Below are 27,297 nucleotides of genomic sequence, written 5' to 3'. Positions count from 1 at the left end.
TTCGTAAAATTTTGAATTATATCATTAGTTAAATGTGGTGCTTAAGCTTGTATTTATTGATCTAAGTTTAAATTGATTGTCAGTGAAGTATATTATTGCAAACATGATTATGATTCCCAAAAGTTAAGTCATTAAGTTCAACTGCTAAATTAAATTACTACGCGATCTACTTGCAGCGGTCTCAATCATACCGATTTCTGAGTATGTAAACCGTCCATATACATCCAAGATTGTTTTCGATAAAAATGGCGGAGGAGTTCCTAATGGTGAATACACAAAGGGTTGAGCTAGTCAGTCAACTCATTACAGGCACCAACAATAGTTCATTTGGGTGATATACAGAAAATTGGTGCGATCTTTGCTGGCTTGTGGCCTCGCTGCCTCCGGTCCATTGTCTATAGATCGTCCTTAACATACTTAGAAGTATAAGAGCTGTCATAGGAGTGAAGAAAAACCCCAGGAAACATAAAGGGTAAACTATATTTGAAAAGGGGCAATAACTCCGTCAAACAGTGGAAGGATGTCACTAAATACGCAATTGAACTGTATAATATGGTGTTGAAAATGCGTGCGACCATTTATTTAAATCCGTCGACCCTTTCATAAGTTATCGTCTGCATACCAATGTTTGCATATTAAAAGTTGTGAACATTCATAAATTAGTGGTTTGTAACTTAAGTCTAACATAACCTGTATTTTATGTTGACTAATACATTTACCAAAATTTTGGTCAACCCTTTCTATGGTTTAACAATGCTTTTATTTTTATGTTTAAATACAGAAGCGTCGACAAATACACGGGTGCCTAAATGTACAACCAAGCATAATTTTATAAGTGAAAAAATACGGACTTTAATAAACACAGACAAAATTAATCGTGGATTCATACACGTAAACTAATGATTACAAACTTTATTTGTGAGTTCAACAATATTATATCGTTTATTGCATGTAAGATTAAAAATGAAACAGAATTCCCCTTTTTTTCTCAATGTCATTGCTTCTTATCCAGGCCAACTCGCAGATCCAACAGGTGATCCATCTCACCTCGAACTCGGTAACGGTTGCTTCCGGAAAAGGCCAAGGTCAAGTTTTGGTATAGCGTTGCAATTTACTTTCTCATTTCCTGTCCTGCAATAGTATATTTGCGTAATATATAATAAACAACATGGCGAGCAGTGAACCAACACTTGTATACAGACACCATTTGTTTAAAACAAGCAAACGACCTTCGGTAACATTGTTTTGAAGAATTTCAGAAATGAAAGCTCCGTTCAAAGGCTCTATTGTGTTGTTGAAACAGTTACTTCAAGCAAATAATTCGAAACGCCGAACCCTTGAAACCAAGATTGAAACTAATTTGCTATCAACTAAAACGTCTGAAAAAAATTCATTAAATGATTTGAACGGTTTCTGTGTTATTGTTAAGTTTTTACACAAAGACACCGCAACCGAGGACAACAATAACACCTAGGCCATGACAAAATGTCGAAAACAACACAAAAAATATACGTGCTGAAATCGCAAAAGGCGGTCATTCTTGTTGTTTACAATTACAACTTGCAGATCTTATCAAAGAATGAAAAAGCAACCAGCTAAAAGCAGACTGCCTGATATTGCTTGGACAAGTTTGTCAATCCAATTCAGCAATGAAATGACGCCGATATAGTAATGTAGTGATAAGAATTGGAGACATAGAAATCAAGCGACCTAGGGTCGATCTTTATCCCTTCTTTGTAAAAACATATAAATATATAAATGTTACGGCGTACTTACCCCTCAACAAGGAAGGCGTCAGGCTGAATATCGCCGCCCTCTGTGAGCACATTATCACAGATAATGGTTGACATGGTAACCCGGCCTATTGCCCTCTTTTGATCTGAAAAATAGATGGATTCATCAAAAACATCATATATATTTATTAAAAATGCATACATTGAACCATTGTTATGTCCATAAATACATATTTATAGTTAACTTTAACAAAATGGTTTATGTGTTTCATAAATTATATAAAATCGCGGCGATCTTGGAGACACAAAAAGTTATCGCATCGGTCTAATGTTTGTTGTTGGTGACTATTTTTATCTGTCGGATAAAGATTTAAGGACGCGAAAAGGTAGAATTAAGCCATTGTTATCTTGGTTTTCATTTCTTAAAAAAAGTGGTATAATGGATAATAATTGTGGACAAATGAAATGGCATTTTTCGAAATGATAGACGTTTATAGTGGCAGTAAGTATTGGTTGCACCAAACATAATAAACACCATGGAGACCTCCAAAAAACAAAAATGATGTACGTTTTGATTTACCTTAAATAATGTTGTTGTTTTTTCTATTTGCTCAGAGAGTAAATACGTATGAAAAAAATACGAAATTACCGCCATTCAAGCCAGCACGTTGAAACTCATACCAGAACCGATCTCCGAGTTTCAGTTTCCTATACATGTCCCCCTGGATGTGGTTAAGCGTTTCAGCGATCGGGGAGTCAGACTTTATGGGGAGGTTGGTCCTGGTGCGCAACGGACGTTCCGCCACTATCGCCGTAAACAGGTCGATGTCGCAAATGTTGCTGCGGAAATGAACGCATACAGAGTTTGACAGAGAGGTTTATTAAACAGTTTATGTACGCGTAACTTCCTGTTTAATTAAATGTTTTAGCCTTAAAATCTTTTCGAAAATGTTCACGTGTTAGAGGCTAAAATAGCATGTACGTCTAATTATTGCTGTTGAAATGTTTGGTTCATCTGTTACAGCGTTCTAACGTGTAACTCGGTTTACCGGCGGAAAACTGTTGAAATGATTGGCTCACCTGTTAAAGCCTACTAGCATGTATCTTGAGTTTTCGTCGGTTTACTGTTGAAATGTTAGGTGTTTAAGTTACAGCATTCTGTTATCGGCGATTTACTGTGAAATGTTTGGCTTACCATTTACAGCGAATACTCGCCGATTTGCATTTGAAATGTTTGGATTACATGTTAACACTGTGTGGAAATGGACACCGGATATAGCTCGAAAAATGATCAATCAATAAGCATTTGATTCTGACACATGGTAAGTTTTTTGTTATTATTATTTTATTTTATAGTGATATTTATCAAATTCGAAGAGCTTCGAATAGATCAATCCTGTGTAATACACGACTATAATGGAAATGTGTCTCCTCTTTTGTATAATAGCAAAATTCTCGCCGAAAGTTGCATGATCGCTCACAAATGTTAAGTTATGTGGTACGATTTCAAACATAAAACAACAAATAGAAAATAAGAATAAAAACTGAATCGAGCGATTTCATTATAATTACAGCATCTAATATTGTGTATGATATCAATACGATATGTTTTGTTGTTATGGAGATATTCATCCTTTTTGATGACCTGAAGATGTACCGGGGATAGCTGAAGCAAATAAATAACTGCACAGAGGATAGCTATTAGCTGTACTGAGGATAGTTGCGATGTATTTATATTAACGAGACTGTGATGATGGTTACGTCTTCTTAACTCTATGCAAGCTCAGCGAAAATTGTCCAATGTTGTCCATATCGAGAAATTAGAGCAATAATGTTACTGTTATATGTATAGTATACCTTACATAAATGTGTCCCTTGTTTGTATATATAAATAAAGATGATCGGTTCGTATGTCTTTGCATTCTAATGAAAATTCAGTTTTATATCATCAGCTGTCCATATCATAAATATAATATTGACCGGTGACGTCATACAACTAGTAAGTGCGGCTTGCTATTTTCACAACGACGTAGAAAAGTCGCAAGAATTTTTTTTATTTGCATTACACTTCGGGCACCAGTCAATTGTAACCACGGCCCTCAGGTCCTGGGGTATACCGGGGATAGCCGGGGAAAAGGGCCGTGTTTTTACTTTCCATGTGCCCCCACAGGGCCGGGTGACCGCGGTGGTTTTGTCATAGCGCCAAATTTAGCGGAGATTGGGCCTTATGTAGAGTCTCTGGGGTGCGGGGGCATTTGAACGGGGTTTAACCATCAGTTTGTTCCCGCAGGGCGGGGATTTTACCCGGGGTTGGCTGGACCGAAAGTCAAAGTCCCGGCTATTTTTGCAACGTTTTTGCACACTAAGACATCAATAATAAATAATATATTGTTATCAAATTTTGTTCACTTTAAGCTGTTTCTAAGCTTGGATCGATGTTGCTATTACTTAGAACAGGAAATGGTCTCAGCTCGTTCACTTCACCGAGAAACTAAGTATTGTGACCAACCTTGAAATATAAGCAGCATGCATACACATGTATACGTTCATTTAGGAGGACATGTACCAAACTCATTGATAACTCAAGTTTATTCAATAATTTGTCATTACATTGTACTCTCACTTTTGCAGATAATTTGAAAAATGGATTTGACAGCGGTAACTGTGACTGAGGATAATGGAAAAAAGTTTGTGTGCAGCATATGTACCTATTCAACTGACTACAAAAGCAACCTGAAAAGGCATATGAATGTACAAAGAGACATACCAAGGACCAGCACTCCAAAATTTAAAGAAAAGGCGAATGAAATATCGAAGCCATTAAATATTATGTGTATTGTATATATACTGTTATTGTGTTACGATCATCTTGGTCCATTTTTACATGCTATCCCCAGTCCACATTGCTCAACTTTGAAACTATCCCCAGTACACAAAACGGCTATCCCCGGTACAGTATCGTGAACATTTGTAAGGGCATATCTTTAACAGTTTAAAAGTTACATTGCCAGTTTTTACAATAAACATAGTTTAGCTTATGTTTGTAAAATCCTTCGATTCAGATTTCTTTATTTATTTGATATATTTCCTAAGATTACAATACTTGTCGAAATTCTGTGAGTTTTGAGGTGATCATCACAGATTTAAAGTAACATTTTTCATGGTCTGCTAATTTTTAAGCATTATAAAGCACATCATAGGCCAAATTTAGCATTCAGCTATTAGTTCAAACACTTGTTTCATTTGTGGATACGGTAGATAATCGTTATCACAGCAAGATCTTGCCTCTGGTCTAGAAAAACAACAGCATATTGGTATGTTTACTTATCACTTTTTGAGCTATATCCGGTGTCCATTTCCACACAGTGGTTAAAGCCTTCTATCATGTACTTCGAGTTATCGTCCGATTACTGTTGAAATGTTTGGCTTACGCGTTACAGCCGACTAGAATATACTTCGAGGTATCGCCCGATTACTGTTGAAAGTTTGGCATACGCGTTACAGCCGAGTAGAATATACTTCGAGGTATCGCCCGATTAATTGTTGAAATATGTGGCTTTTAAGTTACAGCCTACTATCGTGTACCTCGAGTAATCGCTGGTTTGCTTTTTAAATGTTAGGTACACTCGTTACAGCTTGCTAGCATGATCCTCTATTTTTAATAATATCTGTCAGGTGTTCCCGTTCCGGATAGAAAAATCCGACCCGAGGGCACCTGCGTTGCCAGGTAACGAGGCTTGCCGAGTTACCGGCTACGCAGCGTGCCCGAGGGTTGGATTTTTCTATCCGGAACGGACACACATGATAGATATTTTTCTAGCATACATTAAATTACGTTTTTTGAAGAAAATACATAAAAAAGCGCATTTTTGTACCAAAAAGCGCGTGCAATGATGGTTACTGACGTCATGACGCGCAGTAATTTGTATTCACTGCATACATCAATAAGTTCCTTCGACATCACCTCTTATGTTCGGATTATATTTTGTTCTTTAGGTATATTTTTGTAAAGTTAATGTTAATGGAACTCATCAATTGAAATCTCATAATCATGGTTAGATAAAGTGTATAATAAAAGAAATAGAAAGTATTACGTCACAGCGCGTGACTCATCTGGCATGGGGGATGCCAGATGGAGTTTTCCCGCGCGTCTAAATTTACCGGAAATGCTTATCCGGTGTGCTAGAATAACGATTTACTGTTGGAGTATTTGGCTTACTCGTAACTTTCTTCTTGAATTTTTGCCGGTTTACTATGTAACTGTCTGCCTTGTTTAAAACAGCCTTCAAAGAGTGATTGCCAGGTACCGAATAACTGTTTTATTTAATCCTGACTCTCGCATCAAATACAAGATATCGCCGGTTTATTGTGTTTATAAGTTTTTTTACATATACTAGTTTTCATAAAAGCCTACCAGACATCCTTACATTTACTTTTTATCAGTCTGACGAATACTCATCAGTTTACTGAATTACTGTTTGGCTGACTGGAAACAGCCTTATTTCATCGATTTTCAGCCAATTTACTGTTTATGTGTCAAGCTTACGTTTAACTTGCTCGTTTGAATAACCGCCAGCTTACACTTGTATTTCTTCGTATCAGCCTTTTACGAGGCATCGCCGCTTTACTGAATAAAATAAAATAGTGTTTGACTTACTCGTAACAACTTTCCAGCAAGGCGATCGTTTCCCTTGAGAAGAGCTGCATGTTCTCCGCTTCCTGGAAGGTCGCCGGCACCTTGAGGCCGAGCGCCTTCCGCGTGGCGCAGTATGAGACGCCATGGTCACGCCCACGCTGGATGTTCAGGGCCGCCAGGTCAAAGGCGTTTCTCACGTCGCTACGGAATAGGTTCTCTGTGACGGCAGTCTCTATCGTCCTAAGCGGAAAATAATTAAAACTGAAGTCTACAATAGTTGTTGTATGTGATGTTTCATCAGTTTTGTCTTTTACAGTCAGTCTCGCGGTTCCATTGTAGAATACAATGGGGCCAAGTAGAGGGGGTTTTGGGGACGAATTGAGGATTTGGCCTTAGAGGGGGCGCACTTTGGTAGCACAACTAGGAAAGATAAATACGAACAATACATATTTTTAATTGGTTTATTACGGCTGAAGGATGCTACCAATGAAATCTTTAGTCATTTAAATATGAATTAGTTCTTTCAAGTGCATTATTTTCGTATTATTTCTCGGATATTGACGTAAAAAAGTCAATTTAAACAATGGTTATTTTTAATTTTCGATTGTTCTTTTTTATCAATTTATATTAAAAATGTACCCGCGACCATTAGCTGCAGGAAGGCATGACCATACTGCATCCAAATGTAGTTTAAAGAGGAATAAAGAAACGTTTGGAATACTTTATCCTCATCATTGAATCAGGTATAAGGGCAACTCCATCGGATAATGGTATCGAATTATATTATTCCAAGTCCATCGGATAATGAAATAGTGTCATATTATTGCAATTTCATCGGATAATGTAATCGTGCCTTATTATTGCAATTCCATAGGAAAGTGTAACCATGCCATACTATTGCAATTCCATCGGATAATGTAATCTTGCCTTATTATTACAACTCTATCGGATAATGTAACTATGCTTTATTATTGCAATTCCATCGGATAATGTAATAGTGCCATATTATTGTAACTCTATCGGATAATGTAACTATGCTTTATTATTGCAATTCCATCGGATAATGTAATAGTGCCATATTATTGTAACTCCATCGGATAGTGAAATTGTGCCATATTATTGCAATGCCATCGAATAATTTAATCGTGCCTTATTATTGCAACTCCATCGGATAATGTAACCATGCGTTATTATTGCAACTCCATTGGCGGTATCATTTATTTCTGGTTGTGTATTTTTATTTTTTAGGTCTGCCCACGACCATTGGCTGCATTATTACTTGACCCAACCGCATTTCCGTGTAGTTTAAAGAGGATTTTAGAAGCATGGGGAAGGATGAATTATCATCATTGAATAAGTTATAAAGCGGAGAGAAAAATATTCCCACCCTCCTCAACCCCAAACGGAGCTGTGTAATAACGACTAATGGCATCTAAAGCGTTACACAACCGAGAGTTGATCGAAGGAAGGGTCAGTCCCATTTCAATGAAACCGAACAGGCTTTGCCAACATCATTGGCTCAGTTGCAACGAGTCGTCGTAAGGGAGTCGCAGAGACTCGAATATCATACCATCCGTTCATTATAAGAGCTAATATTATTAATCAACAAAACATAATCCTATTATTTGACAACTGTGTGTTTAATGTGCAACAGGTCATTTGTTAATTAATTGATACATTCAAAACGGGTGAGAGTGATTTAAATAGTGGTATATGTGTCCGCTTTTCACTGCATAGGTCGTGGGTTCGATCGTGCTTTGTGCTCTGTCGTTGGTTTGTTCCCCACCAGGTGAACGTCCTGGCCTTTCGAAAAAGGCACAGTACTGGTGTCGTCCCAGGAAACGTACTCGATGGTAATTCAATTTTCTTTACAATCGAGCATATTAATATTAAAGACGCACTCTTACTTCAAAATAAGATGTACCGCAAAAGGATGAATACATATCGAAAACAATGGTTCTTATGAAGGATAACTGTTTAATTTAAAAGAAATGTGCAGACAGGTCGGTATTTCTTCCTTATGAGACGCTAGTTTATCACTGTAAATATTTTAGCACTCACCAATCATTTAATATTTGTGCGTTTTCAGCTATTAAAAACACGGTTAAAATATTGTTATCAGTAATTAAAAGTTTCCATCAATGCATTATTTAGTAGGTAGTTAAAGGTTTATCACTCAAATTTATGTTTGTTATACATGTGTATGTATTAATTTTTTATGAGCATCACTTCATAATTAATCAAATAAAGCATGCCCATACCTGTCGGACTCGGGACACCTGGAGCTGAAGAGGTTCGTAATAAAGATATCTGATCCGTTTACATGGAGTCGTGTAGGCTTGAAGAAGTTGTCTTTCAGCTCCCAGCCAGGGGTAGTCGCCGCCACTTCCCCAACCATATGGTTATTGATCCACGTGTGACCCATCCTGGTATAAGAATAGATACTTGAAACCAAATTGTCGCATTTCATAAAAGCATTGGCTAAAGGGCCTTTTGCAAAAGTTGGTTTAAAGGAACAAATCATAATGTGTTTCATTTTTTACTATAAAGTTGTGACTTTAGTATTAAGCAGTATTAGGCAAGCATTTTACATACATCCGATGCAGAATGGGTATGTGTTCTTTATCCAAAATCTGAAATCAATCATCTTTTGTAAAATTTGCTGAACTTTGCTTATTATTCCGAAACATGTTGCAAATAATGTATGTTACTCCTAAACAATCCTCAAAACTTACTTAAACATGGTTGTTTGAAACAATGTTTATTTGTTTATCTACCCCACCCACTTTTGCTCTGTTGAAGATTCTTAATTAAGGAGTAGACGCCAAGTAATACACTCTGCATGTAGTTTGAATAAACACCGAACTTACCAGGGTAAAAATAAAAGAAACTTTTGTTCAAAGTGTTAGGGCAGCTATTAATTTTTATTGCATTTTTAGTTATTTAAATTTTATCATTTTTACAACAGTTGTAGGCCCAGGCCTACAAGGCCTATATATAGCTACGCCACACTTTAAATCTCTTTTAACATACCAATCAATCAGTTTCAATGAAATAGCCCTTTATTCTCCCATAACAGTTGTAGTTGAAACACTTTTTTATTACGTATGTATGTATACGGTACATGCCGCTAGCCGGTCCAGGGGTAGGGGGCGCACCTAGCTTGTTAATCTTTTCTTGGGGGAGTAACCCCAACCCCACCGCCCCCGGCCAACATTTTAAACTACTAGTATTTAAATTTCGGTTCTGAGGGAGGGGTGAATGTCAAAAAATTGTGCTCCTAAGTTATGCCCTGTCTGATGTGCGTTATTAGTGGAGAATTAAAAGGTTTCTGTACGCAAGAGTGTGGTTCGATGTACAGAAATCCGTACGAAGATTTTCCATCTGTTACGCATTATTAACATACAAAAACATTAAATAGTATCTAGTGCGAAAGTGGGATATTTAAACCTATTCCCTACCCGTTTGGGTTGGACTGGTTGGGGGGGAGGGGAGCGGTATAAGACCCTCATATATTCAGACCTGTTAGCTATGCCCCACTCATTGGTGATGGACGGGTTAAGGGAGTCGTCGTAGGAACAAGACCCATCCATGCAAGAATTCAGTTTAAAATCATCGAAGATTTTCGCGTCCATGAAAGAGCGAAGGTATCCGTTGTACACAATATTCTGAAAGTATATAATACTGCCTTAAACATGTAGGTGACTAGAAATCATTTTTTATCACACGATTTAACGGTCTATAATTATATTTACACAAACGGCAAGCGGGCTATATATATATATATATATTTTCGTCCGAATCTAACAAAACGTATACAAATAAATGTTACCTGGTTGTTAATGTTATTTTGCTTAGACCTACCGTAGAATCTAGTCAATATATCTATTTGGTTTGGACATTGAGCATTTGTTTATATCTTTTTTTTTTTTAACTGAATTAATTAATATGTTTAACCTAATGTCAACCTGCGGCGAAAGGGGTTCGATCCATAACAGAGTAACAAAACCTGTATGATGCGTTACATAAGTTGATAACCCACCCTTGTTTAAATAGACCAATATACTATACCTGGTACTCGGCGATGACGATGCGTCGTGCGGCATGGTGAAGCTCGTTACTGGACGCCTCCGTGTCGTCCTGGTATCCGTGGTTCTGTACGAGCTCCCCGGCGACGCGATTGTGTTCGCGGACCCAAAGGGTGTGCATGCTCGCCAGGCCGGGCTGCTCGTTCACGCGGAAGTCACCTGTTGCCATGGAAATGGGATATTGAACACGCACCTGTTATCGATCACTATGCGCGTAAACTAACGCGAAATAAAGGAGAAGCAAGATTTGTGTGCTATTACTTTTGGATAAAAAGTAAACATACATATATATGTATATACTATTTCTCAGAGGGATTTGTTTTTGATCAAGCACAATTTTGCAGATGGCGAGTTGATACAAACGCGTTTACGTATGGAGGTATCCGTAGTCGTGCTAACGTTTCTATTGAGAAAACTGTTACCCGCTTGGTGACAGGGGAAGTTATCATCTCCATCATTGTTACAGGCCGCCTCCCCTTCCCCGGCCGCGGTCGAGATCGGCAACTCCGGATGGATCGGGCCATCGCTCGTAGCAAGAAAACCTGCAGGAACTCGATAATGAGGCGCATGATACGGTGTTTAACAGACGCATTATAAGTGCGGAGCCTTACAAAGTATCACATTCATAGGGTCACTAACAAACAGTATTACGAAAAGTGAAAAATATTTTAAATATCTATTATTAGAAACATCTTCGCATGTTGGACTCAAATTTTCATAACATAAGATTTATAATATAATTATAATTATTTGCGCATGTGCAAAATCTCCACAAGTAAAACTACGAATAATATATGCATAACTTTTACGATGAAACTACAATCGCGAACCTCGCAAGTGCCCGTCATGAGCACGGAGATCGTCTGCCTCAGTCTGCTCGGAGCCGTAGATGTTGGAGCCATCCACATACGCCGTCAGCAGGTTCAGCTGCTCGCGGTTACCTGGACAATGGACGAACATGTATACAAGTATAAAGTTAGTGTTTATATATATCCGTACGTAAACCTTTACGTTTACGCAAATGTTTGTAGAATTGATTTTAATTACGTATGTATTGTATTGTTGACGTCATCAGTGGGAAATACTTATTTTTATTAATATATACTGTATGCGATTTGTAGTTGTATGTGCTTATAAAAGTTCTCATTAAATAAAGGCAATTTATTTCAATACTGTTTTCACAGAGGTAATAAGTATCTTAAGGAAGATTCATTCCAAACCGAGCGTAGGGTGCCTTGCGGAAGCGAGGTTCGGATCTACTTATCTTGGGTGGAAGAAATATTTATCTTGATGTCTCAAATGAGTGTAATACCATCGTAAAACCCCTGCTCTAGTATCGGTCTGTCGTAGCTAGTATGATTATTAATCGTTTTCTTTATAAATGTCTAAATAAACTAAAAGATTCATACGAAGGTCTCGCAGCTTGTTATCTGCGTTGCACTCGAGGGTTGCGGACGAACGGATGAACGAAAAACAATCGAATTTGTTCGAGGGAAACGCGCCCTGTCCTCCGCTGGGATCTGTTTTCTCCGTGATGTTGATGTTGAAACAGAACCGGCTCTCTCTGTAACGATAATCAGACAATTTAAACTCAACAAGGACCAATGCAACATTGGCTTCATTCACATACTAACTATTGAATCAGTCGACACTCCTCGGCCATTTTTCTTCGAAAACAACTTATCTTGTACATCAGTCGAAGTAGTACGAAAATTAAAAAAAATACTAATAATTAATTGTTCCGTTTTAACGTGTAATTGGTATTATCAATCCAGTGAAGTGTATTATTCCATACATAATTAAAACTCCTAAGAGTAAAGTCCTTATTATAAAGTCCAGCTTAATTGAAATTACTACGCGATCTACTTGAAGCGTAGGTAAATGTTAGGAATTCTGACATTGTAAACCGTCCAAATACATCCGAGGTTGTTTTTTATGGATAATGACCGAGGAGTTCCGTTTGATATTGAATAAGAGTATCGACATCCTGTCGATACAAATCTCTTACCTTAGCACTTCATTGTTTACGAATGCAATACAACATTCTACACAGTTTCGCATGAATCTTCCCACGAGATTGTGTCGTCATATTTGTCCCGCTCACGCAACGTCAAAAACAACGAATCCAGTGCATACGTGGATGCATGCGCACAACTGTGTACATTCAACCTCGTTTAAAAAGCCGCCGTAACAAAGTCAGTTCCATATGGGCCATAAGTTTGCTATTCAAGATCTTTGAAATCTTTTCAGAAACCACACAAGACCACACTCCCGCGCAACATCGTGCCAACAAGAGTGATTAATATAAGCTGCAATAGCTTGTTTTACAATCGCTGTAAAAATAAATAAGTTTAAACTAAATCGTTTCATTTTCCTTTTTCCCTCCCCCGATGGAGTCTCCCGCTATTGGTGAAGTTCAAATACATTACATACAACATCAGAATATTCAATGTCCGACCCCGTAAAGAGGGGGAAAGTCCACTTTTACCTAGCTTATAACACTCACGTTTCTTCTGTTTTAACGTAGGAACCGTTCACACAGTGGCAATTGATGTGGCCGGACTCCCCTGAAGAAAACGTATATTATGTAGTGTTTTATTTCTAGTACTGTGTAAGTATACATTTATCATATACACTTGTTCTGTCTTAAGACCGAAACAGTAAAGAAAACGTATCTGATTTGAGAATAAAGGATGGCTTGATATGTAGCTATAATACTTTAATTGTGAGTGGTAGAACGCTTGCTTTACTATTGAAAAACCTGCAACCAACACGTGTGCCGTGAGGTGGAAAATCCGCGCTTCATACTGCTGAAGAACTACCGGCGACTCACACGCATGTTGCTTACTCGAACGTGGCAAAAGGCGCGCTTTACTGTGGAAGAACCGGCGACTCACACGCATTATGTTCTTAGATCATGCGTGTCAGAAGGATTTCTTTGCCAAGCATGTCATGGGAGCAAACGTGGCAGAATGCGTGCTTTACAATTAAAGAACGTACAACCCACGTGTGGGATCGTGAGTGGAAGAAAGGAGCTTTACTATTGAAGAACCGGCAACTCACACGCATGTGGTCGAATGATACGTTGCAAGGGCAACAGGAATTACCTGTATCACCGCGCGTAGCAAGAGGGAAGCTGACTGCGTCAAAGTTTACCTGAAGAATTACCTGTATCACCGCGCTATCAACAAGGTGGCTAACTGCGTTGAAGTTTGACTGTAGACAATCCTGTATAACCACGCGTTTCAACAGGGAAGTTTACTGCGTTAAGGTTTGCCTGTAGTCATACCTGTATCAACGCGCGTAGAATAAGGGCAGCTACCTGCGTTGCAGTTTGCCTGTAGATATACCCGTATAACCGCCCGTACATGGTAGCTGATTGCGTTAATGGTATTTTGCCTATAGAATTACCTGTCTCAGCGGGCGTGGCAATAAGGTCATGGTCTATGAACTGACCCATCTGCATGACGGCCATAGTAAGATTGTCACTCCACGTGGTGCTAGCCCCAATGTTCGTGTGAACCGCCAGGCTGACGTCACGCGCTGTCGGTAGTGGCCGCCCTGTCAGTGACGTCTTACGCGGCGTTGCCCATTGTTCTGGAATAATGAAAGGCACGTGTACAGGCTATTTTTATTATAATAAGGATGATATCTATATATAACCTAAACATTTCTTATTTTCAAAAAACGTTTAAACAATTAAAAGGCACAAATCCACAGGTACATACTCAGATCGAACATCCACTGCGCGTGCTTGGGATTCGACACGTCACCGTCCATGGAACGGACAATGACGTCATTCGGCTGGAAGAAGTCTGTCCCTTCCGGTAACAAAAATAGCTCAGTCATCGCCTCCTTGCCAACCTCGTTTCCGGCTCCGGCGTACACACGATTACTGATGGCTGATACCCAGAATGCCCTAAAGACATAAAGAGGATTTTAAGAAAGCCGGTAAAATGTGTGAATGTATCAAATTGATTATGAAGTTTACCTATACAGTCTAAAACAACAACAAATGATAACATACGAGAATTCTGTATGTGTGTGCCCGTTGCCGTCCATAAAGTCCACGTGCGGCACTGTCTCCGAATGCCTCTCCTCCACCAAAACTTCCAGTCCGCGTCGGAATTGAATAACAATTTCATCAATGTTGATCTCATTAGAAATACGAGTCGCGCGGAACGTCACCGTCAATTTCTCATCTGCATACAAAACAAACGTCCAACAGTCTTAATAACGTACGTTAAAAACATAGGTATCTAAAGTAGTGCTAACGATATCATATCTTCTTATATCAAAATCGATTTATTTGAAATCGTTTCAGACGTCAATCGCCAATCGCTGGAGCTTAAAGGTGATGAATATCAAATCAAGGTCATGTTTGCAGATCAACAAACAATAAAAACAAAATGTTCAAGCACATACCTGTATCCGTGTTTAGGAATTCGATCACGTGCTTGTTGTCCAGGCGACTGTTGGCTCCTGGGGTGCGGAGGCCAAACCTAACAACGAGACTCTCAAACAGGAAGGGGAGGCTGGCGAGCGACTGAGGCCGTTCTGGTTCCGTCTCAAGGATGATTCGGTCGTCTGAAGGAAAGTGGGGCAGAGAGTGAAGATCCGAATTATGCAGTGATATTCAGGATGCATGTTTTATAAAACACACAAAATAAGTGCCGCTTAGGTTTGCTCATACGCTCGTTTCGGGGGATATAAGCTCATCTGAAGTGAGGAGAGGCAGAAAATCAGGTCATTGTCATAAAACAGACCTTCTTAAGCGAGAGAACATAACAACATACGATCCAATTCACAATTAGGGTTTAAAACGATATAAATGAAGGCATCGGCCTTTAATATTAAACATCTACCTAACGTACCAGCTATATTAGGAGTGTGTGCTGCCGTCCAGATGAAGTGATGGAAGTATTTTTGTGTTTCATTTCTGTTCAAACTTATATGACCAATCCGTTTACAGTTTTCTGTTAGTTTGTTCAAATTGTGATCAGTAACGTTTAAGAAGAAGAAGAAGAAGAAGAAGAAGAAGAAGAAGAAGAAGAAGAAGACTTTAGTATGCAAACAAATCTGACAAGATCCTTAGCATGGCAGAATTAACAACAAAGTATAATAATATACTCGTATAGAAAGTTTGCATAATATATTCAAATAGCAATATGAAACTTATATACTTGAAGAAAAAACATAATATCGGGAGAGACAACATGTATTCGATTCAATTCATATAGGTAAAAGCATGTCAGTCATATACTGAATGGCGTAAATGTAAATGTGGCAAGATTTTTTAATTCGACTGAACATTCACATTTATCAATTGCATAAATTTGAAACTTGGATTACGCCAAAAGTAGTTGTTTATATTTATTTTCCTGATATCTTTATAAATATCGCATTCCAGAACAAAATGAAATTCATCTTCCAATACCCCGCATTTCATACAATTGCGTTCGTGATATGGTAAACTTTCTGGTCTATGCAACCTTCCAGTTTCCACATCTAACCTGTGTGACGAGAAGCGTAATCTAGATAGAGTCTTTCTGTATTTTGGTATGTTTACGTGTGGTATGGTTTATGAAACATATTCCACACCCACATTACAGCAGAGGCTTTTGAGGTAGTGATTAACAGCTAATTCTTTCAGTGACTTTTGTAATTTTAAGAGGTTATTGACATACGCACTTTACAGCGACGTTCTTATAAGAGGTTATTGACATACGCACTTTACAGCGACGTTCTTATAAGAGGTTATTGACATACGCACTTTATAGCGACGTTCTTATAAGAGGTTATTGACATACGCACTTTATAGCGACGTTCTTATAAGAGATTATTGACATACGCACTTTATAGCGACGTTCTTATAAGAGGTTATTGATATATAAGAGGTTATTGACATAGGCACTTTACAGCGACGATCTTATAATTGATTATTGACATACGCACTTTATAGTGACGTTTTTATAAGAGGTTATTGACATACGCGTTTTATAGCGACGTTCTTATAAGAGGTTATTGACATACGCACTTTATAGCGACGTTCTTATTAGAGGTTATTGACATACGCGTTTTATAGTGACGTTCTTATAAGAGGTTATTGACATACGCACTTTATAGCGACGTTCTTATAAGAGGTTATTGACATACGCACTTTACAGCGACGTTCTTATAAGAGGTTATTGACATACGCACTTTATAGCGACGTTCTTATAAGAGGTTATTGACATACGCACTTTATAGCGACGTTCTTGTAAGAGGTTATTGACATACGCACTTTATAGCGACGTTCTTATAAGAGGTTATTGACATACGCACTTTATAGCGACGTTCTTATAAGAGGTTATTGACATATAAGAGGTTATTGACATAGGCACTTTACAGCGACGATCTTATAATTGATTATTGACATACGCACTTTATAGTGACGTTTTTATAAGAGGTTATTGACATATAAGAGGTTATTGACATACGCGTTTTATAGCGACGTTCTTATAAGAGTTTATTGACATATAAGAGTTTATTGACATATAAGAGTTTATTGACATATAAGAGGTTATTGACATACGCACTTTATAGCGACGTTCTTATAAGAGTTTATTGACATATAAGAGGTTATTGACATACGCACTTTATAGCGACGTTCTTATAAGAGGTTATCGACAGAGACAAATTTCAGAAACTTTCGTATAAGGTGCTATTGATAGACACAGTTATTAAACAGGGACTTCCATACAACAGGTTATTGACAGACACAAGTTACAGCGACTTTCGTATAACAGGTAATTTACAGACACAATTTACAGCGACTTTGGTATAACAGATAATTGACAGACACAATTTACGGCGACTTTCGTATAACAGGTATTTGACAGACACAATTTACAGCGACTTTCGCGAATGAAGTTGTTGGCAGAAATAATAAACAGTGTCGTTTAATTTATTGATAGAACAAATATCGGGCTAGTTTAAATGATGAAAATATGAGCAACAGTTTTCGAGCCTGCTGGTATTTTCCGAATCTAGTGTCTTTCGCTGGAAGTTTAGTAAAACTGACAGAACTTAAAGCAACATTCGATTTGGCGGCAACTGACTGAAATAGATAACAGTGAACTTCGAGCTTGCATGAAGTTACGTTAATTATTTACAAAAATATCTGTCTAGCGGTAACTGGGACAAAAAAAACCGTCGACATTGGAACGTGTAGATAAAAGCTTAATGGTTGAATTTATTGACTGAGGTTTTTGAGAAATTATTATATATTATATATAAGTGTTGTTGTTTTTTTCAATAGAAAACAAATGCTTGTGACTTACAGACTGGAAACTGGGCGGTGAGCGAGCCGGCCTGACTGGCTGAAATTGAGAGTGTATGCCTGCAAAAAACAAAACATGTAGGTTACAGTATATGCATTAAAATGTTCTTAATTTTCCTTTCGCACACAGATTTTCCAGAATGACACAAAGGCTATGACAATTCTAATACACGAAACCAATCAAATATGAGTTGCCGCCTTTCACGCCTTCTTTCAGGTACCACATATTGTCATAAATTCAATGACGTCTCAACTAATTGCTCTCTATCACGGTATAGTGTTTTCCTAGACCAATTTTACTCCATTGACACAGCAACGGTCTTACAAACATGATGTCTGGGGTTCAACCCTCGATTACTCGAAAGCAATACGGTGTTTGTATGTACCTGGTATTTCGAATATCTTGTGTCAGGCTTGGGTCCGTCCTGCCCTCCAGTATCACCGTCCGTTCGCCATACTCGCTACCTGCACCAACCTGACATGTATTTAAATGCTACTATCAAAGCAAATATAGTCTCCATTACAAATGATTAGGCAATAACCTTAATTTTCACATGAAGATAGGTAATTAAAAACCATGAGTAGTTACAATACTCTCAAAAGCAGAATGAATGGTAAATATTTCATCACTATTGATTTTATTTCTTTGTTAAATTACTTTGCAAAACAATTTGAAAAGGGGCCATTATTGTGTCATGTCTGTAAACAGATATTGTCCGGTCACCGTTATTTTAAATAAGGAAAAGGGGACATAACTATTAAGCTAAGCGTTTTCAAAGTTGAAAAGGGGCTATGACTCCGCCTAAAACTAGTAAATTAATAAGAAAAGAAACGAGCTTGACCAGCATTTTAAGGTGTTAAACATGTGAAACAAAACATAATGAAATCCGTTTATGAGTTTGTTTCCGGAAACCATAAAACAAACCGACAAGCTAACTAGCATATATATCCCCACACCAACTTTGTTTTGTTGGTATATAAAATGATAAAAACTTACGCAACCGGAATCGATGCCCTACCTGAAGTCGATCGTTATTAATGCGAATCCAAAACGTGTGAAGATCTGTGGCATCAAACATTTGCTCAGGACTTTCATATCTGTCCACAACGTTGCCACCAACCTGAGAAAAACAAGAATTCCATTCAGTTCTAGATGGACTTCCTCTTCTGTGGCAAGAATCTGTAGATGTATCACGTATACACATTACCCGTATGTATTCGATAACATTTCTTATAAGCTCAAAATAATATGAACCCCTTTCGTGACTGCATGTGACAATTGTTTTAAGTAACAATAAACTACGCGGTTCAATTATAAAAATCACATAACCTGCCATTATACTGGAAAGAACAATATCAGCACTAGTACATCATTCGATTAAGGTTAAGATATACGTACCGTCAATGTACTTTCTCCACCTGCTCGGGGGTCCAACACAATCACGACTGAAACAAAATACAGTTAGTATTGACAAATTTCAATATGATTGATTATCACTAATATGACCGCGAATGATATTTTGATCATTTTGCTGTAGAGACAATGGTATTATCATAATTTATCGTTTTTTTTATCACATATGTTGACTTTAATCTATTATTTTTTCTCATGACGACATGGGCAATTTTACACGGTAAACTTACTAACATTTGAAATGAGACTTGACCAACGTTTGGCAATGAACTAATTGAATGTTTGAAAATGAACTTGTCCAATTTTTGCAATGAACAATTATCATTTCACATTTTCATAAATGAACCCATCCCATTATTTGCAATGAGCAGTGATTTTTGCCCATTCCTGACAATGACCAATTTTCTTGTCTAAGTCTTGACAATGAGAAATAAAACTGACCCATTTTTGGCAAGATGCAAAATGAAATTGGCCTATTCTAAGCAATGAGCAATGCATTCGTTTCATAATTTTAATTATACGTACAAATGGCGTGTCCAAATTGTTATTTCTGAATGTGTTACTAAGGGAGATATTGGAGAGTTCAAACTGGCATTTCATAGATGAAATCACTAACATGCACATGCCAGGGAGATACGCATATGCCTCAAAGACAAGTCCGTTATTAAATGTCCTTACTTTAGGTTTAAATTTAATTGTAAAATAAGTTAAGCAAAAAAAAAACAGAGCGCTACTGCCATGTTTTTCCCACTACGTTAAAGAAACGTTTGCTGGTGTACTATGTGTGGTTTGTCTTTACTAGCTTTTACGCATATGTAGGCATAGGCACTGTCCTTATCGTTGTATCGTATATGCTTGTCCCACCAGCTTAAAGCTGCACTCTCACAGAGTGAAAAGTTTTACAACCTTTTCATTTCTTTTTGTCTTGGAACCAGCCAATTCATGCGAAAATGCATGTAAACCATTCATTATATGACTGCTGACAAAATAGATCGCATATTTTTATATTTAATTCCAAAACTTGATGTTTAATGCATTTTACTCAAACCATTAGCAGCGCTTTAAGCCATAAACCTTTTTGTCAGCAGTATTTTATCACTGGTTGGCTGATATTTACTAAACAAATTGCTCATTCCAAGACAAAAAATAAAATTTGTAAAAACGGTAAATCTTTGAGAGTGCAGCTTTAATCATATATGTGTTCAAAGGCGCAGGCCTTATCGATCTAGCCTGTTCTTGATAGTTGCATCGCATGTGTTTCAAATGGTGCAAGTCTTATAGTTTTTGACTGTTCTTAGTACAGCTTCAGTAGTAGTTATTTTCAAAAACATATACGTTCTTAATAAAGCTTTACCATTATTATAATATAGTTCTTCCTTAAATCGTCAGGGAAACCTTATGAACATTATCACATTAAATAGCTTGCTACCCTTACAATAAACCGTTAAAGTATATACGTGCTGAAAGGTGCATGCCTTATTATAATGTATTCCCATCTCTTTAAAAGACACATACATTCAGATAGATTATTGTCTTACCATATAAGCGTTGGTAACAGATGTCGGCCTGATTACATTTTTGCCCAATGGCGATGTAATGATTCCCTTCAAAGTCCACTACGCACCCATCTTTCTGTTCAAAATAAAATAATAATATGATTTTTAGGTACATACAAGAATCAAAATATCAATACCATGATAGCTGAACATAATACTTTGAAAAGATCGATATGACCTGTTTAAGACACTCCAGAATAACTTTTATATAAAAATAATACAACAAGCTTGCCTTTTAAAAAACATTTTACATTAAGCAGATGGTCAACCTAATGTCCATTTATGAATGTTAAAAGATTCATGCAGATGTTAATAAGGCCCATTGGCTGCATTTTAGAAAGATACTTATTGGGTGGCCTAAATTGTAGGTTTGATTAACTTATAAAGGTCAATTAAAGGTCATGAAGCTATCTATATAACGCATCAGTGTTTTGCCTTACCGTATTTTCAACGAAATAGATGAAATACTAAAATAATGTAAATTTCCAGATGTGGATGTGGTGTAAACCGACTCGGTCTAAATTTGAGAAAATTACCATCATACACCATTTGCTGTCACTCGAGCATAAAACTTCAAAAATGGATTGGATAAATTTAAATTAAATGGATTTTTTTGTTTTTCAAGCATATTTCCCGTCAAACTCAATATAACGTACATTTCAACGGAGATGTGGTTGGTCACATTTCTTTTAAGTGCTTTACCGAACTGAAATCAGAAATCCCAAGCATGCCCGGCGTAACAACGTAAAGCACATCAGCAAGATGTTTGGATTCCGTGAACATATAATGATTTGCTAACGTTAACATTTGCAACGGACCGAGGATGTTGCAGGTTTGGCAGATCTTAAGTCATGAAAGCAATAATGTAAGTACTCTACTTTATTTGTTTAACACTTTTAAAAAAAACATTGCGTGTCCATTTCATACGATGAGCAGTCTTATTTACATTCTTTATCACCGAAATACTGCTGAGGAATTTCTGCTAAATTTATTAATGTCGATTTTCGAAGAACATTTCAAACTGGAAGATTACTCATCCAATAAATTTGAAACATTGGCGCATGTGAGTTTGGATGATGGGGCCAAGCTGGACAATTGGGTTTTCTTTTGGTTCTGGGTTCTACAGTTTCCCCCACATCACAAGACCACACTCTCGCGCAACATCGTGCCAAAGAGAATGATTTGGTATAACTTTGTAAACTTTCTTCACGATCTTTGTAAAATAGAAAGAGTTTCATCTGATAAAATTACATTTTTCGAAATCGTCGGAAAAATGAAGCCGAAAAACTTACGTTGGTGATAGCACTTATAATAATGCCGTCGACATTGCCCTCATTTTCTTTTTTCACGTTTTTCCTCTCACAAATTGGCCCTGGCGTTGCTGAGTTCGCCGCTGAAATAATTCCTGGCTTATGCATATCATTTGTAACAAAACACTTTAAAGTACCCTAGTAAAAGTCTCAACTGTTCCAAATCAAAATCATATTAAGATAACAGCACAATTTATTTTTGATTTAGTTTACACATTGTATACTTATACCCTCTTATCAAAGATCTCTATCGTAGGATCACTTGGGGATACAAACGTCCATAGTTTTGCAGTGATAAACCCATAATAGCTTTGTTAGTATTAACTTAGCTTGGTTTGTTTATCAGCTATAACGTATAAAGTGGTATATATAGTATGTTCCTACTAACTGTTACACAAATGTGTTCAAATGTGCTGGCCGTATCGTTGAAGTCTGTAATTGCAAGTTTTCATGGGCGCAGGCCTTGTTAACGTACATGTTTTCAAATGCACTAGCCGTTATAGTTTGGTTTTATTAGCCTCGACGGATATGTGTTCAATTGGTCTTATCGTTTGTTCTTACCAACTTAAACATGTATGTGTTTGAAAACCCGGACCGTATCGTTCTAGTCTGCTCTTGATATCCGTAGCACATATGTTTGGAGTAATGCAGACCTTACCGTTATAGACTATTCTTACTACAGCTTTAGTTAAAGAACACATACGTGCCAAATAGAGCTTAACACTTAAATAGTTCTTGCTTAACTCTCCAGAGACAAAATTGAAACTAATTATTACATTAAACAGCTTGCTTCCCTACCCATATACCTTAAAGCATATGTGTGCTCAAAGGCGCGTGCCTTTTTATAATGTATTCCATTCTTCTTTAAAAGAACATACATTCAGATAGATAAAACTATTGCTTTACCATTTAAGGGTTGGTAGCAGATGTCGACCTTTTTACAATTTTTCCCACTAGCGATGTAATGATTCCCTTCAAAGTCCACTTTGCACCCATCTTTCTGTTGAAAATATAATAATAATATGATTGTTTAGTAAAGATAAGAATTAAAACAAGAATACCGTGATATCTGACTATAATAATTTAAAAAGGAAATCATTTCGCAAACATTTGTCTACATACCAAACAATAAAGTATGAACTGACTTGTTTTGGACACTCCAGAAAAACTATATAGGAAATAATAACATCACATGGTTGCTTTTTTAGAAAAGAAAACTACGACATTAATTACATGACATTAAAGTGACACTCTTATTCAAAATCAATACATACACATGTATAACAAATTTCAATTTTGACTGATAAACCTTTAACTACTTACTAAATAATGCATTTATGGAAAATATTAATTACTGATAACAAAGTTGTAAGCGTGTATCTAATAGCAGAAAGCGCAAACATATTAAATGATTGGTGAAGATTTACTGTGGTCTACTATAGTAGGTAGAAATACCATGTTTCATGCTCATTTCGTTCAAATTAAACTCGGTATCCTTCATAAGAACCATTCTTTTCGACATTTATTCATCCTTGTTGGAATATCAAAACAAAATTATTAATTGTGGTAAATCTTATTTGGGAGTAAGAGTGCATATTTAAGCAGATGGTCAACCTATTGTCCACTCATGAATGTGAACACATTCATCCATATGTTTTAAGGCCCAATGGGTGGTCTTTAAGGAAGGCAACTATAGGGTTGACCAAAATGTAATTTTGATAATCAGGACGTTAAATGGTCGCAGATATTTGAAAGTTTAACGCGGGGACATCTATAAAAAGTCATTCACAGAAATTTTGCCTGATCGTATAGTCAAGGGAACTGATGGTTTATATAAAATGTCAAGCCCTTTTCCGCTGCAAATCTCTTAAACTAAATTTATAAACACCATAATTTACATAATTATGGGCAGAATCACTCAAAGGCATTACTCCATGCGCAGGTTTCAGCTTTCAACTAGCTCTGTTTCATGGAGCCATGTTTATGTTAATCTACACAGTTTCGTTTGAACCATATCAGTTCAGCCTTCTTGCAGATGTTGATCTGGTTTATACCATCTCGCTCACACACTTTGTTTGTTTGCAACGACTATTTTGATGAATGTTTGTTCACACGCGTTTCGGTCGAGTAAAATTACCGGAATACTGCTAAGACATGAGTATTTTCTGCTTTTAATGAATATGTCTCGAAGAACATTTCAACCTTTAAGGCTTAGTACTTATCCATAGTGGGAATAGCGAAGCCGAGCAACTTACGTTGGGTGTAACACTGATAATAATGCCGTCGACATTGCCCTCTTTCGCCTTCTGTACGTTTATTCTCTCACAAACTGGATCTGCCAGTCCCGGGTTCGTCACTGAAATAATTTCATGCATATATATATCATGTGTAATAAAACCCTTTACCCTAATAAAATCCTCAACTGTTTCGAATCAAAAGCATTATGAGATAACAGTTCAATATACATTGTATTTAATCTACAAATACTAAGACCCTCCTATCAAAGATCTTATCAAAGCATTCCTTTTTGGTGACGTATTTTAGAAATCCTGTGGCGGCCACTACAAACGTACATCATTATACGGCAATAAAGCTGTAATAGCTTAGTGTGTATTTACCACAGTATTGCATTTTCCAACGAAACGCATGCGTTCTTTTTTATGATACACAAATGCTACGATAATGGTCGGGAAATATTTGCAATTGGTGACGTACCTGCGAGTGTGAATGTGCTGGTTCCCTGTAGATTAAAGATAAGCGGAACGTTGGGTACCAGCTGAACGCCCCGGGAGTTCACTGGAGTCAGGTGAACGGACAAAGGGTCGAACACCACCAAACCAACTGAAAAAAATGCTTCTGATGTCAAAAGCTATCAAATAAACTGCAATGCCTGTAAAAGGTTATTAAGCCAGACGCTACAAAATTAACAGCAACAAATGTAATCGGTGCTTCTGTCAAAAGCCACAAAAACTGCAGCATATTCATGGGTCTAACGCCACCAAACCAACTTAAGTTAATTGTAACGAAGTTTATTTTTGTCTGATTATAATCATAATATTCTCCCAATTCTACAATCCAGTTCAAAGAGTGTTTCAAGCGCCCCGTTTATCTTTAGTTAATTGAATACTGGTCCGCAAAGAGTAAGCAGCAATTGTTACATTTAAGCGATGTGGCTCAATACATATACGTGTACTTCTGCCACCGAAAAAGGAGGCATCATTTGTTACATTTGCATATGCAACATTTGTTAAATTAATGCGACAGTGTTCCAAACATCTGAGTGTGCTTTGGCACCGAAGAAGGAGGCATCATTTGTTACATTTAAGCGATTTGGCTCAGTACACCTGAGTGTACTTTTGCCAACGAAGAGGGATGCAATATGTGTTACATTTAAACGATCTGGCTCAATACATCTGAGAGTACTGTTGCAAAGGAAGAGGGATGCAAAGTTTGTTACATTCAAGCGATTTGGCTCAGTACACCTGAGTGTACTTTTGCCAACGAAGAGGGATGCAACATTTGTTACATTCAAGCGATGTGGCTTAATACATATGAATGTTCTGTTGCAAAGGAAGAGGGATGCAACGTTTGTTACATTCAAGCGACGTGGCTCAATACATATGAATGTACTGTTGCAAAGGAAGAGGGATGCAACATTTGTTACATTCAAGCGACGTGGCTTAATACATATGAGTGTACTGTTGTAAAGGAAGAGGGATGCAACGTTTGTTACATTCAAGCGACGTGGCTGAATACATATGAATGTTCTGTTGCAAAGGAAGAGGGATGCAACGTTTGTTACATTCAAGCGATGTGGCTCAATACATATGAATGTACTGTTGCAAAGGAAGAGGGATGCAACATTTGTTACATTCAAGCGACGTGGCTGAATACATATGAGTGTACTGTTGCAAAGAAAGAGGGATGCAACGTTTGTTACATTCAAGCGATGTGGCTCAATACATATGAGTGTACTGTTGCAAAGGAAGAGGGATGCAAAATTTGTTACATTCAAGCGACGTTGCTCAATACATATGAGTGTACTGTTGCAAAGGAAGAGGGATGCAAAATTTGTAACATCCAAAAGCGACGTGGCTCAATACATATGAGTGTACTGTTGCAAAGGAAGAGGGATGTTACATTCAAGTGAAGTGGCTTAATACATCTGAATGTTTCTTTTGAAACCAAAGAGGGATACCACATTTGTTTCATTCAAGGGATATGGCTCAATATATGTGGGTATATTTTTGTCAAATATTTTTGCTTCTCACCAAGGAAGAATCGATTATCAAACAATCAGTTTAAAGTGTGATTAAACTACTATTTAGTGATATTATTTACTAACCATTTTCCCAGAATGCCGGTGCCAGTCTTAGTTGGGCCATTTTTGGCGTCCCCCACCACGGATGTTTAAGGTTGCTACAGATGCCGTTTATGGGTCGCCAGAGGCTCTCTTTGTCCGCCTGGGTACAGTCCTCAATATCTTGCAGGTAAAAACATATGGATAAAAATAAATTACATCAATATAAGAGTTTTTACTTTTAGTATATTTTGATATTAACATATAATATGCATATGAATATGATTATTTCATTATTATTATAAAAGTTTCACTTGCCAAAAATAAAATAATTATGTGATTTTGGCTTTCATAACAAAACATTTGTTTTGAGTGGTTGCGTTATTGAACAGTTTATCCATGATGCCTAGCATTTCTAAGAAAATTACCAAAATTTCTCTAAGTATCTTAAGTGTAACTTTACGTTAGTATATTATAACATTTACTCCCAAACTTACTTTGATCTTAGATAAGAAAGTTTTTCGGTCTTGTTTTGAAAAAGGCTTGCCCTTAAAAGTCCCATAACTCATTGTAAGGTGAATATAACACTAAACGATATCAAAACAATATTGTTCTGAGCCTCCTTTTGTAATAAGAGACTTAGAAAGTCTAAAAATCGGTGCCTGTGTGTCACCTTATACTTTTTTTGAAAAATATACAAAAATATGTATCATGTGTCTAAATTAATTTTGGTGCAAGAAATACACCGGAAGCTCAGTATCATAAACGAAGCGCAGCTGTTTCAGCCACTTTTTTTGCAATTTCGGTATTAAAGAGTTTAATAGTTAAAATATAAATGTTTTCCGATGCATTACCGAAAAATAATTATGGTGGAAAAACAAGACGAGTCCCTTCAAATGGAAGCCACCAACGAAAACAGCTAAGACAATGCCACTACTA

General features: G+C 37.1%; 1 protein-coding gene across 2 annotated transcripts in view; it reads right to left on the bottom strand.

The window, feature by feature from the left end:
- Positions 1-897: 897 nt before the first annotated feature.
- The window catches only part of LOC128239995 (uncharacterized), a 35,847-nt gene continuing 9,447 nt past the window's right edge, over positions 898-27,297 (bottom strand). The window contains exons 5-29 of one of the 2 annotated variants that reach the window (XM_052956473.1): positions 26,404-26,541; positions 24,774-24,899; positions 24,314-24,414; positions 22,965-23,058; positions 22,041-22,141; positions 20,731-20,827; positions 19,178-19,224; positions 18,798-18,899; positions 18,165-18,253; positions 17,780-17,838; positions 14,883-15,044; positions 14,485-14,659; positions 14,186-14,376; positions 13,869-14,054; positions 12,964-13,024; positions 11,867-12,021; positions 11,288-11,398; positions 10,880-10,999; positions 10,441-10,616; positions 9,892-10,037; positions 8,631-8,795; positions 6,391-6,609; positions 2,383-2,573; positions 1,777-1,879; positions 898-1,131 (exon numbers count right to left, since the gene is read on the bottom strand). In XM_052956473.1, coding sequence (XP_052812433.1) covers positions 1,044-1,131; positions 1,777-1,879; positions 2,383-2,573; positions 6,391-6,609; positions 8,631-8,795; positions 9,892-10,037; positions 10,441-10,616; positions 10,880-10,999; positions 11,288-11,398; positions 11,867-12,021; positions 12,964-13,024; positions 13,869-14,054; positions 14,186-14,376; positions 14,485-14,659; positions 14,883-15,044; positions 17,780-17,838; positions 18,165-18,253; positions 18,798-18,899; positions 19,178-19,224; positions 20,731-20,827; positions 22,041-22,141; positions 22,965-23,058; positions 24,314-24,414; positions 24,774-24,899; positions 26,404-26,541 — 3,203 coding nt within the window. In that variant the 3' untranslated portion in view covers positions 898-1,043. The remainder of the gene's footprint in view (positions 1,132-1,776; positions 1,880-2,382; positions 2,574-6,390; positions 6,610-8,630; positions 8,796-9,891; positions 10,038-10,440; positions 10,617-10,879; positions 11,000-11,287; positions 11,399-11,866; positions 12,022-12,963; positions 13,025-13,868; positions 14,055-14,185; positions 14,377-14,484; positions 14,660-14,882; positions 15,045-17,779; positions 17,839-18,164; positions 18,254-18,797; positions 18,900-19,177; positions 19,225-20,730; positions 20,828-22,040; positions 22,142-22,964; positions 23,059-24,313; positions 24,415-24,773; positions 24,900-26,403; positions 26,542-27,297) is intronic. The other variant, XM_052956474.1, reaches the window with a different exon arrangement.

The sequence above is a fragment of the Mya arenaria genome, chromosome 7, assembly GCF_026914265.1.
Source record: "Mya arenaria isolate MELC-2E11 chromosome 7, ASM2691426v1".
Lineage (NCBI taxonomy): Eukaryota > Metazoa > Mollusca > Bivalvia > Myida > Myidae > Mya > Mya arenaria.
The sequence above is the reverse complement of the archived record's forward strand: the minus strand, read 5'-3'. Positions and strand labels throughout refer to the sequence as shown.